Genomic DNA, 16,664 nt, shown 5'->3' on the forward strand with positions numbered 1-16,664 from the left:
AGCCAGAAGGCAAAAGAAACAAAAAAACCCCAGGTCCATTGAGTGCAGCTGGGTGTAGCAATAGCAGAGCAGGTGAGTGAGAGCCAGCCTTCTTTAACACCCCCCTATGCCTTGCAGTAGCAGAAAATTGTTTTTGTCCCCTGACCTTATGTTTTAAAAAAAAATTTACATGGCCTAACATAAATTATTCTATTCCCCTTTCACCCCTTCTTCCACAAACTTCTACACAAAACAACTTCTTTGCTAACTTTTCCAGCTCTCCTTTTCTTCTCTTACGCTCTCGGTCTTTTTGGCCAATCCTCCCTTCTTGCCTCTACCTCTCCACTGTATTTTATTCAGATATGGAACTAATATATTTATCAATTATCCCCCAATGACTCTGATCATAAATCACATCTTCAGCCCTGTTTTTCTTTGTGCTGCCAGCCCCTTAGGAGATGAGATGTTTACTACCCATGTTTGTACAGCATCACTAGAACCTCAGTCACAAGTCTTCAGGCTCATATGGCTAGCAACAGTTCCTGAAGGACTTTATCACTGCCACAGAAGTGGGAGGGTTGATCAGTTAGTATATTCCACATGTCAGTTCATCTGCACTGTAGGAAAGTATACAAATCAGTCATTTCCTTGCAGCTATGGCAGGAAGTCTCTCCGTATTACTTAGGTAGAGGTTTGTGCTACTTAACAATATTTTCAAGATCAGATCTTGGTATCCTTTTTACTGTTGGAAGAGAGGGGATTTTTGTGGTTAATTCCTTCAGAAAAAAAAAAGATGGGAATGACTCAGATATACTTCCAAAAGCATTTTAGCTGGGCTTCTATACTTACGTGATTTCAGAAAACAGTATATTTTCCAGTTCTTTTTCCCCGTCTTACCCCAAAAGAAATATATGCTCCTAAGACACTTCCAGCAATAGTTGAGAATCCGGCTGTCATGACTGCATGGAGTTCAGATTTGGTGATGTATGGTAAGTAGGGCCGTACCAGGAGAGGAGACTCTGTCTGGAAGTGAAAAACAACTACCAAATTAAGAAATTCCTAATAAACCCTCAGAGGTTTCTTTTATTAACAGGACAGAAAAATGAGTGGCAGCATCACACTTAGGTGTCTTTGACTAGTTAATCTTAGTGCTAATGAGTGCTCTGAATATTAATAGGTTGGGGTATTTTTACCCCAAGAAGGAAAATTGTACCAACATCCATCTTGTCTGAAGACAATTCTTGCTGGTTTATCATCTCCCCCAAAGGCCCAATGAAATTTCTAAGAAATCCTAATCTAATTCTGAGTGAGTTAGGGACAGCCACAGGTCTGAGCTGCAGGTAAGCCTGTGCATCAAGTGAAACATGCATACCAGCCACTATGGACAGCTTAAGCTCTCAGCTGCTCTGGCATGTGTGCGAGCACGTCCTGGACGCAGTGTCATGCAGAGGTACTAGTTTAAATCTTGAAGCAGTGTGATACAGTGACACACCACTGCTAAATAACTGATATGCTAATGTCACTTTTGGGCTTGGATGCTACTTGGTGATCTTTCCACATTGCTTTGAAGCATGGGACAGACCTGGGACAGACACTGCTGTAGTATGATGTTAATGGATTTTCCATTAAAGTGGACTCTTAGACTCTGTCCCATGCTTTTTTGGCTAAGGCCTTGCACAGGCAGCCCTGGATCTTAGTTTTCTGCATTGTCTGTCTCTCCTGCCCTTGCCTGCCTCATGTGCCCTATTTTCATCCCATTTGCCTCTTCAATTGAAAAAAACCTTAAATTGTTATTTCTTCATAGCCTTGGAGTAGTCTGGTAGTCATTTTAAGGGAGATCTATCACCAACATTTATGCTTGACTTTCCATTGGGAAATCATATGGTTCCCAAAACCCACCCCATTGTGCATCACAGCTGACATACGAACGTACTGGATTTCTGGAAATCAACCACCAGTCCTGCTGCACTGGAGTCCTAGCTTCATACGAAATGGTGATTTTTTTATACACAGGTGTTCACTGAGCAGCAGTATTTCCCAATACTCAGTAGTCCTGTGCTAGCATGTTTCTCTATGCTCCAACTCACCTGTCCCACAAATATGTTACCCGCAGCTACCAGAGACTCAACAGGAGTTGTCCCCATGAAAATTTGCATTATCCAACCAACCTAAAATGATTTAAAAAGGAAAAAAAACCACAAAACACATTGGTCTGCCTATTCCATGCACTTCTTGAATTAATCATGCCAATGTAAGAGTTCTGAGACAACTTACAATATTTCCTAAGTTAATAATTTCAGCTTCAAGATATGGCACATTCATTTAATAGTAGCATGTTGAAATAAGCCAGAGGAGGGATAATTTAACAGAACTGAGAGTACCCCAGGCTCCTCCTGGGCACTAAATTGTTAAACTATATTAATCAAAGCAGATATTTTGATGTGTCCTTATTACTTATGTACCTGTCCAAAGGGACTTGGATCATATGAAGGGAAAAAAAAGTGAAATTTAGATTAAGGCTAAAAATGCCTTGTAGAAATTTTAGCACTCTAGGTGAGGTTTGTGGTGCTTATATAACAATCCTGTGAATGAGAAGGACAAAGGACTTTCTAAGGGTATCTTCAAATAAGGTTTAACTACCACCATCCAGGAAGATCGTTTCCCTCGTATGGTAAGTTGATTGGGCAGACAGGGCAGGAAGTGGACTTTCTGTGGACTTGCTCTTATCTTAGGTCCTGGACCTAGGACCTGACAGAAATGAACACTTAAAGCCTGAGGTGAGGAACCAGCCTCTGATCTTATTCTGGGGATCTGTGATAGGAAGGTATATGCAATTGCTACTGCAATGCTTAGTAGAAAGCAGAAATCCACTGTATGTGATGTAACTTCCATCCTGCACTTTGGGGGCTGGGAGAGGGGCACGCGGAAAGGAAGATTTAAGCAAGTATGGCATCTGAGAAACCCTAAAGCTAGCCAGGCAAATCTAACAATTACTATGACATTAACAATAAAACCAGATTGGGGGGAAGAAAGTGTTCTATATGATGCCAATTAGGATTTTGTAGTGGTAACATTTGGAACTATTTCCAGCTTGAAAATAAACAACTACTTTTCATATGTCAACCCCTGAGCAGCTTGGTCAGGGCCAATGCTACAGTTCGGCTGCATGTATTCAAGAAGTGTCCTGTACTAGGCAAATGAGTACCTACTGGCAAAAATTCATACCTTTCCAACGAGCCACTGCATGAATCCAATGTGGTAAAGCATAGACATTACTGTGCTGAAGAAAACCACAATTGGCAGGACCTGATTTGGAGACACAAAATCATTAACACTTTTAGAGTGGTTTTCCTTTCCTTGATTCTGTAGGCCATTTACTTTTTGAAAAAGAGGGTCATGTTCTTGAAGATACACTTAAAGATATTGAAAACACATAATTAAGTTTACACTTATGCTGTAAAATTTTTAACTTTCTAGACTTGTTTATGTTTGTACTGGAATTAACTATTTCTCATATATCTACATAGTTTTCTAACAGGACTGCAATAGTTTTGAAACTGGTTTAACATGATATGCATTAGTTTATAGCCATGTTTAAGTCAGCTCAAACATTTACTGGGCAATGGCATCTACAAAGACTTGGATATGTACATCTGTAGACTTTGAAAACCATGAACAGAAATATATACAATGGTACTGTGGTGTAGAATTCAGAGCTCAACTTCTCTGTGTCTGTGTTTAAAAAACACAGTTTAGACTGCTATATAAGCAGAAGTTGGAGACATTTTGATTGGGATTGTAGCTGATGATTTCACAGAATCAAGGACAGCTTCCTTAGAAAGCCCATATTGTGCAGCTGCCTTTTAATAACATATTATAGAAAAATCCTCTTTTATTCTGCTCTATTTATAGCATTGATTATAATGCCAATGTGGAGTATTCAAGAGGTCTCTATCTGTATGCAGAGACAGAATCTGCTTAAAAACAAATTCACAGGTGTATACTTACTAAATACAAGAAGTGAATGTAAGTCTCTTTCGGTGGAGACTGAAGGAAAAATGTTTTCCTTAAACATGTAATTTAAAAGAATTGCATGAATGCCTAACCCACTGTCATAGAATCATAGAATCATAGAATAGTTTGGGTTGGAAGAGACATTACAGATCATCTAGTCCAACCCCCCTGCCGTGGGCAGGGACATCTTCAACTAGATCAGGTTGCTCAGAGCCCCATCCAACCTGACCTTGAATGTTTCCAGGGATGGGGCATCTACCACCTCTCTGGGCAACCTGTTCCAGTGCTTCACCACCCTCATTGTAAAAAATTTCTTCCTTATATCTAGTCTAAATCTACCCTCTGTTGGTTTAAAACCATTACCCCTTGTCCTGTCACAACAGGCCCTGCTAAAAAGTTTGTCCCCATCTTTCTTATAGGCTGCCTTTAAGTATCGGAAGGCCACAATAAGGTCTTCCCGGAGCCTTCTCTTCTCCAGACTGAACAGCCCCAACTCTCAGCCTTTCTTCACAGGAGAGGTGTTCCATCCCCCTGATCATTTTCGTGGCCCTCTTCTGGACCCGCTCCAGCAGGTCCGTGTGTTTCTTATGCTGAGGGCTCCAGAGCTGGACGCAGCACTCCAGGTGGGGTCTCACCAGAGCAGAGTAGAGGGGGAGACTGATGGGTTATTAAATGGGTTGTTTTTTCATCCTGAATAAAGCTAATATCACTTGATCACATTCACAAGTATGTTAAATACACAGGATCTCAGCATTTCTATGCTAGTATACAACAGGAAGAAAAATCCCCCCAAAAGGTCCAAAATTAGGCAGACAGATTAGTTACAGTTAAAACAGTACCACTAACACTAGGAAGCTTTTATGTGTGTTCAACTGACAGCAATAATGCATTACAAATAAAAGCAAGGAACAGAATGAAAAAGAACAAAACACTTTGTTAGTTCAGACCTTTTCAGTAAATAGAGCTATGCCTTTCTGGAGGAGAGTTAGTACTACCAGCAATTTTGATAAAGGTTAGGAAACTCAATTTAGGTGATCAGAACCTTTCACTGAAAGGAGAGACTACAATTCACAGATATCATTGTGCTCTTCAACAAGTTAATACGAGGCTGCTTTCTCTAATTTGATTCTCTGATCCTTTTAGCGATTGTCCTGGTTTTGGCTGGGATAGAGTTAATCTTCTTCCTAGTAGCTGGTACAGTGCTGTGTTTTGGATTTAGTATGAGAATAATGTTGATAACACACCCATGTTTTAGTTGTTGCTAGGTAGTGCTTACACCAGCCAAGGACTTTTCAGCTTCCCATGCTCTGCCAGCGAGAAGCTGGGAGGGGGCACAGCCAGGACAGCTGACCCAAAGTGGCCAAAGGGGTATTGCATACCATATGACATCATGCTCAGTATATAAAATGGGGGGAGTTGGCCGGGGGGTGGTGACCGCTGCTTGGGATCTGACTGGGCATCGGTTAGTGGGTGGTGAGCAATTGCATTGTGCATCACTTATTTGGTATATTCTTTTATCATCATCATCATCATCATCATCATCATCATCATCATCATCATCATTATTATTATTACTATTATTATTATTTTCTTCCCCCCTCCTCTTCTGTCCTATTAAACTGTCTTTATCTCAACTTACAAATTTCACTTTTTTTTCTCGATCCTCTCCCCCATCCCACTGGGTGGGGGGGAGGAGTGAGCAAATGGCTGTGTGGTGTTTAACTGCCTGCCGGGTTAAAACACAACAGTGATCCTCTAGGGGTGGTTTGCCCTGCAGTGATAGCAGAAAGTTTAGTTCAGTAAAAGTAGCACCTTTCTCCCCCATCTTTTCTCTCCTGCAATTCCCCTCCCTGTTCCTAAGTGTGTGCTAGCTGGAGAGGCATCTGGCTCCCAGCCGACTCTTTACCCTGGCACAAGTAGGGACTGCCACGATGCCTGTAGGGAAATGGGTCTGGAGAGGCAGTGGTTAGACAGGCAAAGGTCAACTGTCTGTACTGGATGGTAAAAATCATAAGCGAGTGTCCTCCCATCTTTCACTCCAAATGGATGAGAAGAGCTCTCAGGTTTGAGACCTGTGGTTTGGTTTTAGCTGAAGGAGCGAGAAGACAATGTTCTGTCTATGCTGGGTGACAGCTAGCACCCTTCGGCCTGTTTCTTGTGCACATTCCTCTGAAAATACCTTAGATAACTTTAAAACAAGGTTTTCCATTTTTGTAGTTGCAGGCATTTCTGGATGAAGCATTTGTCTTTACAAAACAGGGAATTTGTTTTCCAGTTGTGATCATTTGTGCCTTGACTGCATAAAGAAGTTGGGGACTATTTTATAACTAAACCCTCCTGCCTAAATCCCCAGTGACTTAATGTGGTACCTATTATGTTATGTCTTCATCAGAAAAGTGTAGCAACCATTTAATAGGTAAGAAATTGTAATGACTTGTCATGTCCAGGCTAGCTTTTATCTAAGACATAACAAAATCATGTGGAAAACACTGGCAAATTATTACTCTAACATAAGCAGAATGTAAATAAGCTACTTGCAACACATCGAATTGCAGCGGGTTTTCCATTGTGTTGTCTGCAGAGAAAACGCAATGAAAAGCACTTAACATGAAACAACTAGTTTAACGGAAAAAAAACAGAACTCTTTTACAGAAAGGCTCCCCACAGTGTTAATACACTGAAGTGTTAAGTCAGTGGTTTTGAAACTTGGGAGAGAGGAGAGAACAGCCTCAGGAAAACTCCTTCTGTCCCATGTCTATATGGAGCAGCCACCTCCTCTCCACCAGCCCCGAAAGGAGCTTTGCCTTTGCACTGGGCCCACATGGGGTTGCATGTTGCGGGTGGGACAAGAGTGGGAAAACTGATGCAGGAGTGTCTTCTCCCACTCCCCATCCTCTCCTTCCCCTTCTTTGCGGTGCCAAAACCAGGGGAGTAGGTGGCACGGGGTCAATAACATCGGAGGGCTCCCTCTGAGGGTCTTAGGGCTTGGGTAGCAGGGTGTGCCTGTCTGGGCAATACTTCAATGGTGAAGAGCTGTGCAGGGGCATGGGAGTGGGAGGGGAAAGCTCTGGTGGTGCTCCAGGGTCAGGCACCTAGCAAAGCACCCAGAGGGTGAAGGGAGCCCAGGCTAGGAGCAGGTCTGGGGAGGGTGGAAGGAGCCCAGCCTTGCTGGACCTGCGGGTACAGGATCTGGCGAGGTGAGAAGGGGAATAGACCATGCAAACCTTTGTATTTGAGGAAGGATCTGGAGGGCTAGGGCATCAGGGGGGCAGGCATATGTATGTGGAGGCAGGACTGTTAGGAAAAAAGGAGACATGGGGATGATCCAAGGAGTCTGTGAACAGCTTCCCTCTGTAACTATGGGTCTGTCACACACCCTGTGTGTGTAAGAATATCTGCACAGCAGGGGGAGGTCATGGTGGAACATCAGTCTTAATTGGCAGTGTTTCCTTTGTTGGTTAAATGTGAAATGTATTTGGAAATAAAAGGTCAAGAGTCCCCTCTTTTTTTTTTCAGAAAACATGCATTGATTGCATGAAATTGCTTTTAAGGCAAGAAAAGCTCTTAGAACATTCTTCTGTCTCATGGACTCTCAGTTCCCTCTTTCTGCTGCAGTGCCCTTATTATCTGAGTGCAAAAGTCTGCCTCAAAGATGTGGCTGCTCTGAACAGGGTGTGACAAAGAGATTGTCTCCAACTTGCTTCTGCCATTAAAAAATTCACCAGTTTAATTTGGATATACACACACCATTACAGCCTGTAGGCGGAAACAGTTGTCAATTCTGAGAAAAGTGGAGAGAGAACTGCAAAAGGAGATATGACAGGGAAGTCAGATGGACCTCAGCTGCAGCAGAAGCCTACTCCTCAGAAAGGGCTAGCGTGTTTCCATAGGGGAGGAGTGGATGTGGATGGGTCCTGCAGTGTAATTATACCTGCATGGTTAAACTATTAGAATTATATTTCTCTCTGTGGACAAACTTGTGTGGAAGTTTATTCTCCAATATGTATAGCTCCTGATACCTGCTACATACCTTTAAGTAGTCAAGTTTTAACTGATGAATAAATTTAATGAGCACCCTGAAAAGTCCCACAACATTTCAATGGAGAATTGGTATCACAGAGCTCTTTAGAATTACATTTATGTGGCCTACAAATTTTGCAGTTAATGCTTCCTATAATACAACCCCTAAGAAAATAAATTCTTTAATTGGTATTTTTTATAAACTGGGTTATTTCATATTTATTATCAATTCTGCAATATGGTCTGACCTTACTAAAGAGCTACTTTCCGGATCATGGTTATTGCCTATGCTACATGCAGGGCAGGGAGTTGAAATTGTTGGCTGCTCACAACTCCTCTCCCGTTTGTGGCTTGATGTTCAGCTTTTTCCTTATGTTCCTTTAAAGGAGAAGTTGCTATTGATGTTTAAGGAACATCCTGGCTTCAGACACTCCTAAAGCCTGACCTTCAAAACAAAGCCTTTGTGTAATCCTCCTGGCATAGAAGGGAAGCTACTGATGTAACAGAAGTCTAACTTTCTGCTTGCTCAAAGCAAACTTTGCCTTTCGTAGTCAACAGGATAGATGACTTAGTACTAAGAAGTTTTTTCCAACTACTTAAGTACTTGGGTGTGCTTGTTTATATGGGTGTTTTTTTCAGAACTCTGAAACTCTGCATCTGCATACACAAATAGGCATTTAAAATAACCCAGTTTATGCATGCAAATGCATGTATTTATGACTAATTAGTGCTTCCAAGACTATGTGCTCAAAGGCTGTAGTGGGACGGGTCAGAACATGCAGGGGGTGCATGCAAGGGATGTGTCTGCTCTGGTAACTGTGTCCATCTGAGTTAGCAGGAAACTGAGGTGTCCCTGCATACTGCTAAGGATGCGGTATGGATACAATTGGGCTCTGACAGTTTTCTGCAAAGACATACCCTATCACTTGTCTACTCTCTCTCAAGAGCTAAGCCAAGATTGAGACATTTCTCTTTTGGAGGGCACTTTGAAATATCTTGGGGCAAGATTTGGACAGCTCAGCGCTACATGCAAACCTCATAAAATATTTGAAAGACACAAAAAAGCACTTTTGGCTGTCTTGATCTCTAAATAAATGACAAGTGTTTCAAGAGAGAATAGGCAGGCTGTCACTGATGTTGGAAGAGAAAAATCTCTTTCTACAGGAGGAGCAGATGGAGCATGTTTTGGTGTTGCTGTGCACTTGTCTGCCACTCTGTTTACCCTGTATATACCTATACCAAGACATATGCAGCTCTGAAAATCAGCTCACGGGTTTTGCCTTCTTGTTTTTCACTGTGAAAATAACCTACTTGTCCCTGTTATCCTCTTTAGAAATTCCACATCTTTTGCTGGCTTATCCCATAGAATAAGGCTGATGGATGTGTGCGTACACAGAAGCAAACTTTTGACTGTCTGGTCCCTAGTTATGGCTTTAGTCAGCTAAGTAATTTGCATCACCACTGAGGCATTAAAAAAATCACTTTGAAAAAATCATATTCATAAGGCATTGTGGAAAAACACAGGAAAAATAGCATTGGGGGTAGGAATTAAACCATTTCACCCCCAAAATATGTAATTGTGAATGCAAATTGTCATTTGAGTGCTCAGTAGAGTAAAGGTGAGAGGAGACTGGAAAGTAAAACAAAAGGAAAGTACAAAAATACTGCAATTAAAATATAATTTATATTTCTTTCTGAAATGCTTCATTTTTTTCCCCTCTAAGATGTTCTGACTGTTCTTAGTAGCAGCGTATCTTACAGGTAGCATCTTCTTTCTTAAGTAGTGAAAAAGCTAAATGTGAAGAATATCCAGTTTGGAATATCACCTCCAGAAAAAAAGAAGATAAAAGGTGTGTAAGTCCATGGTCAGGTGTCTGAAATACCAGACAGAAGAATGGTCTCCGAGAAAGTCTTGAAAAATTTCTCATCGAAGTTTTTGGGTTTTTTTTGCTTTATATGTTCTTGAATCCAGCCTAAGCAGGTATTATAGCATGGGGTATGTGTGGGAGCAAAACCAGACAGGATGCTGGTACAGGTTAGAGAGCACAGAGCACATATGCTGTATTCCAACAGTTTCCCAACAAGGTCTCCTAATGGAGAGCTGGGAAATCTCACTGGGATCTTATTAATGTAATAATAATGCAATGTAATTCTTCCTGCTTATGCATGGGCAGCTTCTACCTCTTCTACCTGGTATAAGTATACATCTAGGCTTTCCACTTATACAGGGACAATGTCTGTGAGGCAGTGGTCTGCACAACAATTTAGGATAGAACAGCATAGCATGGTATAGCACCTTTACTTGTGGAGAGGTGGGGAAGATAGTCTGGAGGTAATATTTCTTACAGTGACTAGGTAGGAGCCTTTTAACTTACTCCTTGTAGAAACATATCCCAAAGTTCTGTCTACTTGTAATATATGTTGTTATAATTAGCCCAAATAAGTGTAACCTAACTCGGTGTATGGCAGTAAATCAAGGGCTTTATGTGGCGTTCCCAAATTTTCTGTTTGGAGTGTCACACAGTAAGGAATAGTTCACCTCTTAGCTGATTTCTCTGGTGAGCACACTGGTATCACAAGACATACAATTTATTTCCCAGCCATACTGTTCCTTTTTCTGTTGTCTGTCTGCCACATACAGTATATATAAAACCTGTCTTACCTTAAAAGCAAAGAAATGATCTGTGTATTTCTCACCGAACACAAACTTAGCACCTGTGTCAGAGTACTCCAGAAAAGTCTAGGGACAGAAAGCAAAGAAAGTTAGCCATAAGCTCCGGGTCCCTGCCAAAAACTAAGCAAATACTGCTAGTTGTCTGCAGAGATCTGGTGAGGTCCAAGGAGCTTGTGCTCTGCTCTGTATGGGTCCAGGCTTCACTGGCTGTGTCAGGCTAAACTGCGGGTCTCTGCTTTGCCCTGCCAAGAGGGCAGGCTGCTTCAGAGTATGTAGATAAACAGCAAGGGCATAGGGCACATTTTCCTGCAGTACCCAACATGATAAAGGCCGTAAGCTATACTAAAAGAAAAATTTATTTTTTAATCCCAATACTGTGGTGCATTTCTACACTCCCTCTCATGCTAATAAGTGCAATAAACAATACAGTTTAGAATGGAGATTTAATGGCTGAAGTAATGAGTTTTGAAAGGAGTAGCCAAAAGCTAGTCTAAAAAAAATCTTCTACTTTTTAATTCTGATGTGGTGGTGCATTTTTGTACTCCTGATGCCAACATATGCAATTAATGTTACAGTTTAAAATGGAGATGTAATAGCTAGAGTAATGAGTTATGACAGGAGTGACCGTAAGCCATACGGAGCTAACAAAAGGGGGCACCAGACCCGCTCCAGTTGGAGACGGAAGGGGAGACTGAGAACCTGGTGACAAAACCCAGATGACTCCCACTGCTTGCAGATTAGCAGACAGAGAGACGTCAGACCTGTGCTTTCGCTCCGGCGCAGAGACAGTACATTCTGCACTGTCTTGTTTTAAATGCGCTTAATTATCCTTACTGTGAAGAACAGCTGTGTGAATAGTATCCCTGGGGTGAAAAGTCTGAATGTCCTTCAGTGGGTACTCTCTGATCTGTATTTTGGATTTCTCTTATTTATTACTTTACAGTAATGGACTTTTTTAAAAAACTTTGTGCCTGCAGACTGCCTGCAGGGACACCTACAGACGGATCCTGTCCTCTCTCTAGAGATCCTTTGCTGCTTGCAGCTGTGGATTTTGCCACCTGTAGTTGAATTCATTTTCTTATATGTTGTGAGAACTATGAAATGCCCCTGGGGCCAGGACTGTGGCTACTCTGAAGACAACAGTGGTTCTGCCTTGCTAAATCCCAAGGCTTTTCAGCGTATCAGGTTTATTGCAAGGATGCTTTGGAGTTGGGCCAGGTCTAAGAGTTTCTGTGCATGCCCTGGCACAATAGTGGTTTTGTGTTTGGAGGGTGCAAGTTATAATTTCAGCCCAAGGATGGTAAAGCCATTAGGAAACAGGGTCACTCTGGCCATTACTCATCAGCCTGTCCTACATGGTTGTGTATTAACTGGACAAAAAAGAAATGAGAAGGTTGAATTCAGGTAGTCAATTACCTTTCTGAGAACCCAGTTTTTCTCAAGAGGGGAAAACATCCGGTGGCAAATGGACCCTTGAATTGCCTGGCTGTTATGTAAGAGTCTCAAGACAGAAAGTGATATAAAAAACAAATTTTTGCCCAGTAGCTTACCTGGATCTGAATGCCTAGCCAGTTAAACACATCAAACCCCACTTTTGTCCTCAGAATAAGAAGCCCAAGAATAAACTGCATTCCTATTCCTGAAAATACTGGTCTCCAAGTAACCTAGATGGACAGAAAAATAAAAATAATTTTATTTTGTTATTTAAATAAATAATAATTTACTTTAGTTGTTTGTTAAAATAATGTAAGGGGATTGTCTGACTATACTACAGGATAGGAGCAGCTGCCAAAACAGGTTGTAGGGGACTTGGAGTGTGAATCACCTCTTCTAATTTGAGAACTCTGCAAGGTGGATGTCTCCATCTGAGCTAGCTGCTGAAAGCCTGGCTAGGTAAGTACGGACATGCCCATTTCACCATTACAGACTGCAAGTAATCAAGTAGTAGGAAAAGGAGAGATAGTTCTTCCTGTGCTACAGTTTATAGGTGAAATAGACGTACATGAGGGCAGCAGACATGATGCTTTTTTTTTTTTTTTAACTGGAATGGAAACATCAAAAACGAAGTAATGAAGCATGCAGATTCTTCACATATCTGGACTAGGAACAAGGAGATTTTGCTACAGGTTTTTTTGTGTGCTTGGGTAATTTCAACTCTGTTTCTGTTCCCCAGCTTTAAAGAGCTTTGATACTTAAGAACTACTCACAGTTAGGTATTGCGATTCGTATGACATAAAGGCAGTTGTAGGAAAAACTGTGGTTGCCTGTGACCAGTCCCTCTTCACTACACTGCAGATTTTTGCTCTGCTGCCTCAGAAAACATCTTTGTTTTGTGAAAATTGAATCTGATTATTTACAAGACAAAGAGCTGAGATGGCACTCTCTAATTTATTCAGATGATATTTGAATAACACAAGCCAATTAGATGTAATGAGGACCCATGGGAGAGCACAAAGCATTTGGAATACATGAGTTTTCACCTCAGTTGGAGACAGCACCAGATGCAAAGGATGGGGAGTGGCAGGTCCATTAGTCCCTGCTGAGGGGACTTTTTCTGTTAAGAAAGCCTCAGCACTGATGCAAGAGTGTTGAAAAAATGTTGGTGAAACTTGGTGACCTGGACAAAGGATTAATATATGACTGATGAAAACATGCGGTGCATGCTAGGCATGCACACAGGGGTAAAAGCTGAGGTGGGAGTTGTGGTGGCTGAAGTAACCCCTTTGTAATATCACAGTAGTACAGAGTGGACATCTCAGCTGGAAAATTAAAATAAGTGGCATTGACAAGCCTATGGGAATGGGTTAGTGAAAAGTGAAGACCTCAGCTTGGCCTCAGCTGCTGCATTTGCAGTGGGAATCAAACTTGTGAGGGATTAAAAGCTACATGAGGGAAGCACACCTCCAGTTCCATGTGATTTGTGCTGTTGTGATGACAGTGTCCTCAAATAAGTGCCTGTGATGTCCTGAGGACTGCGGTGAGACTCCTGTGGGTGGAAAGCATGGAGCAGGCCTGCCTCAGCTTGCACTGATGCTCCAGGAGCAAATGTGTTCCAATCTGCATCAGGGCTGGAACAAAGGATGCACAGTGGCCTCCCAAAATAGTGAGAGCCAGATGCTGGTACAGCCCCACACATGCTCCCCAAGATGTCAGAGCAAAATTACTTTCCTCAGAAATTAAATACATCACTGGCTTTTGGCAAGCCTGAATTTTGATGTTCATGAGTTTCTGTTACTCTTACTGAACTTGGTGCTAGAGTAGGGGAATAGCTTTTGAGACATTGAACAAAACCCCCCCAAAAGATCCAACATGGACTAAATACTCACTCTGGTTGGGTATTTGGAAAAAATAAACATCAAGAGAACATACATCACAAGCCCACCAAAGGAGATCAGCTGGCAGGATCCCTGTTTTGCTGTGTCAAAGATGAGCCAGCAGATGATAGTTATAATAAGAGCTGCACACAACACCCTAGGAAAAAAAAAGTGTCAAGTATGACATCCTGAAAGAAGACCAGGTATTCCTTCCCCTTCCCCTCCCCGCAACATTTACAACTCTGTCTGTGAATGAACTCTCTGAGCAATGTATTAAGCTGAAACGTGTAGCTCTACACAAACAGGAACCTGCCTTTGCTGATGCAACTCTGATAACAACATCCCTTGGTGGCATCCAGAAGAAATGTCCTCCAACCATGTCCCCAAAGTCAGAGTGTGGGGGAAACCCAATAAAGCACGAGTGACTATTTTCTGGGAGTTATTTCTATTAAATGAAGCGTGAGAAGATACCCTCCTTTCTCACTCCATCCTCCTTTTCCTTTCCTGTCTTCTTCATTGAATCTTTTCTTAGCTCTGGGCAAGACAGGCTGTGGTTTTTATGAATTGCAGTATGCTGTTTAACTGGTGGACCTATGAAACACACACTATTGAGGAGCAGGTTATAAACTGTTTACTTCTTTGTAAACGGCAGTAGTCTGTTTAGAAAAATAAATTTTAATTACAACAATTTTTGCTATCTCAGAAACAATGACAAGATCTGTGTCCAGTGTTTCTATGATCCCCACTATCACAGAACTGTGTTCAGCTTGCATATTGAAGGTAATTACCACAACAACAGACTGAGAGGCAAGGAAATACATCATCCCATTTACAGAGGGGAAAACTAAACATAGTCCCAGTTCTTTAATGTTACTTGTGTCTAACAGTAGTTTAGCTTCCACTGATTTCAGTGGTAGCTAGATACCTAAATTCCGTTTTCAGACCTGGATCAAAAATATTGCAGGCCAACCCTACAAAATGGCTTGGCCATTGCAATGCTGAATAATGCTTTCTACACCTGAGAGAATTTCTGTCTCTTGGAGGAATCCGTGATCTACAGTTAAAGACTTAATCTGTGATATGTACAATTTAAGGATTGCAGCCCAGGTAATACAGCACTTACTGCCCCTGGCTTGTTCCATCTGCTTATCAGGGTGCTCCTGTTCTGTTTGCTCCTTCCCCCAAAGAGATCGTCTAATGGAGATGCCTGTGTGTGACTACTCTCTAATGTGGCTCCTGAGCAGAAGGACCACAATCTTTATAGCATCTTTCTTAGAAATTCCTGCTCCTGTGGCAAAACCATTTCAAAATCTTAAGAATAAGTTGGGACATTTCCTGAGCCCAGAATGACCTCCTCCTTAGAGCTCTTTCTCTCTCAGATAGAAGGTGACCTAGCTGAGATAGAAGGCAGCTGGCCAATTTCCTTTTCCTTTTTAATGAGATTTCATTTGGTCTTTTCTTTGGTCTATGAGCTTCCTTTGGCTCCCCATTTTCCCAGGAATAACAAATGTTCCTGATAACTGCTCAGGAATACTTGGAATAAGTATCTACCAGATCTAAGTATCTACCATTTATCTACCAGGTGAATGTCCACCATCCCAAATAAAGTTGTATGATCTTATTATGACACTAAATGTGGCTGGCATGTTTTGATTCCTGAAGGTCAAGTAAAAATCGCTATGGGGATATGTGAACAAGTAGTGTCTAGATAACACACTTCACTCTTTAGCAATTTGCATACATTAGAGTTGTTAAGACTTTTACGAATCTCACAGCTCTCTGAACAAGTGACAGTAAGGCACTTTCTGGCTTGCAGAATGAATGCAGAAGGCTACAATACACCTGAACTTCTGTGAACATGTTCTCTTGCAACAACAAACTTGTCATATATCAATTTAAGGAATTTTTTTACACTTTCTGTCAAGATTTTTGATACCTAGCTACTGTATTGCAATCTTAAAGGTGTGCTTGAAATCTATAAACTGAAAATATTGAATTATTCTGTATGTATTCTTTGATCTTATTGCAATTTGTATGATCGATCCATCTCCCTGTGCTTATGGGGATGTAAAATGAAATAAAATTATAGGGCTAAATTGACTAATGCTTTGTCCTTCTGCATAAATAGGAAGTAATTAATATTTACCATTTCAGCCAAAACCAGTGTTTCTCCAGATATCTTTCTCCAGGGGAAAAGAATGCAGCAATTCTGTCTTCATACTTAGCTATTAAAAAATCCCAGCAGATGAAGAAGATGGCTAGGACAGTGATGATAAAGAGTGGCAAGGCTCTCTGAAAATTCAAGCTGCAGGCTGCAATAACTACCGCCAAGTATGCTGTCACAGAAACAAGAATATACATGTCAGTTAGGTTGGTCTTTTTCAAAACAGAATCAAATCTTAAATGTAAAGGATGTGCTTAAAATCAGGCCTGTGTTTATCTTTTAAGTGCTTTTCTGACTCGGCTTAAATACTGAAAAATTTAGCTTTCATAGGTAGTGTTGTTACTTACGATATGCTCATTGATATGAAAGGTGGCTTTCATCCTGTCAGAGCAGTTTATATGCTTTGGCCAAGCCAAGTTCATATCAAACATGTTAATCACTTGGGAAAATTAAACACGTCTACAGAACTGCTTTTTCCTGTGTAAAAACAGAATTAAGA

General features: G+C 41.3%; 1 protein-coding gene across 1 annotated transcript in view; it reads right to left on the bottom strand.

The window, feature by feature from the left end:
• Window positions 1-16,664, bottom strand: part of SLC28A3 (solute carrier family 28 member 3) — a 44,379-nt gene that overhangs the window by 10,841 nt on the left and 16,874 nt on the right. The window contains exons 5-11 of the mRNA XM_076362912.1: window positions 16,148-16,337; window positions 14,014-14,158; window positions 12,238-12,351; window positions 10,676-10,753; window positions 3,205-3,285; window positions 2,067-2,147; window positions 877-1,002 (exon numbers count right to left, since the gene is read on the bottom strand). Coding sequence (XP_076219027.1) covers window positions 877-1,002; window positions 2,067-2,147; window positions 3,205-3,285; window positions 10,676-10,753; window positions 12,238-12,351; window positions 14,014-14,158; window positions 16,148-16,337 — 815 coding nt within the window. The remainder of the gene's footprint in view (window positions 1-876; window positions 1,003-2,066; window positions 2,148-3,204; window positions 3,286-10,675; window positions 10,754-12,237; window positions 12,352-14,013; window positions 14,159-16,147; window positions 16,338-16,664) is intronic.

The sequence above is a fragment of the Aptenodytes patagonicus genome, chromosome Z, assembly GCF_965638725.1.
Source record: "Aptenodytes patagonicus chromosome Z, bAptPat1.pri.cur, whole genome shotgun sequence".
Classification (NCBI taxonomy): Eukaryota; Metazoa; Chordata; class Aves; order Sphenisciformes; family Spheniscidae; genus Aptenodytes; species Aptenodytes patagonicus.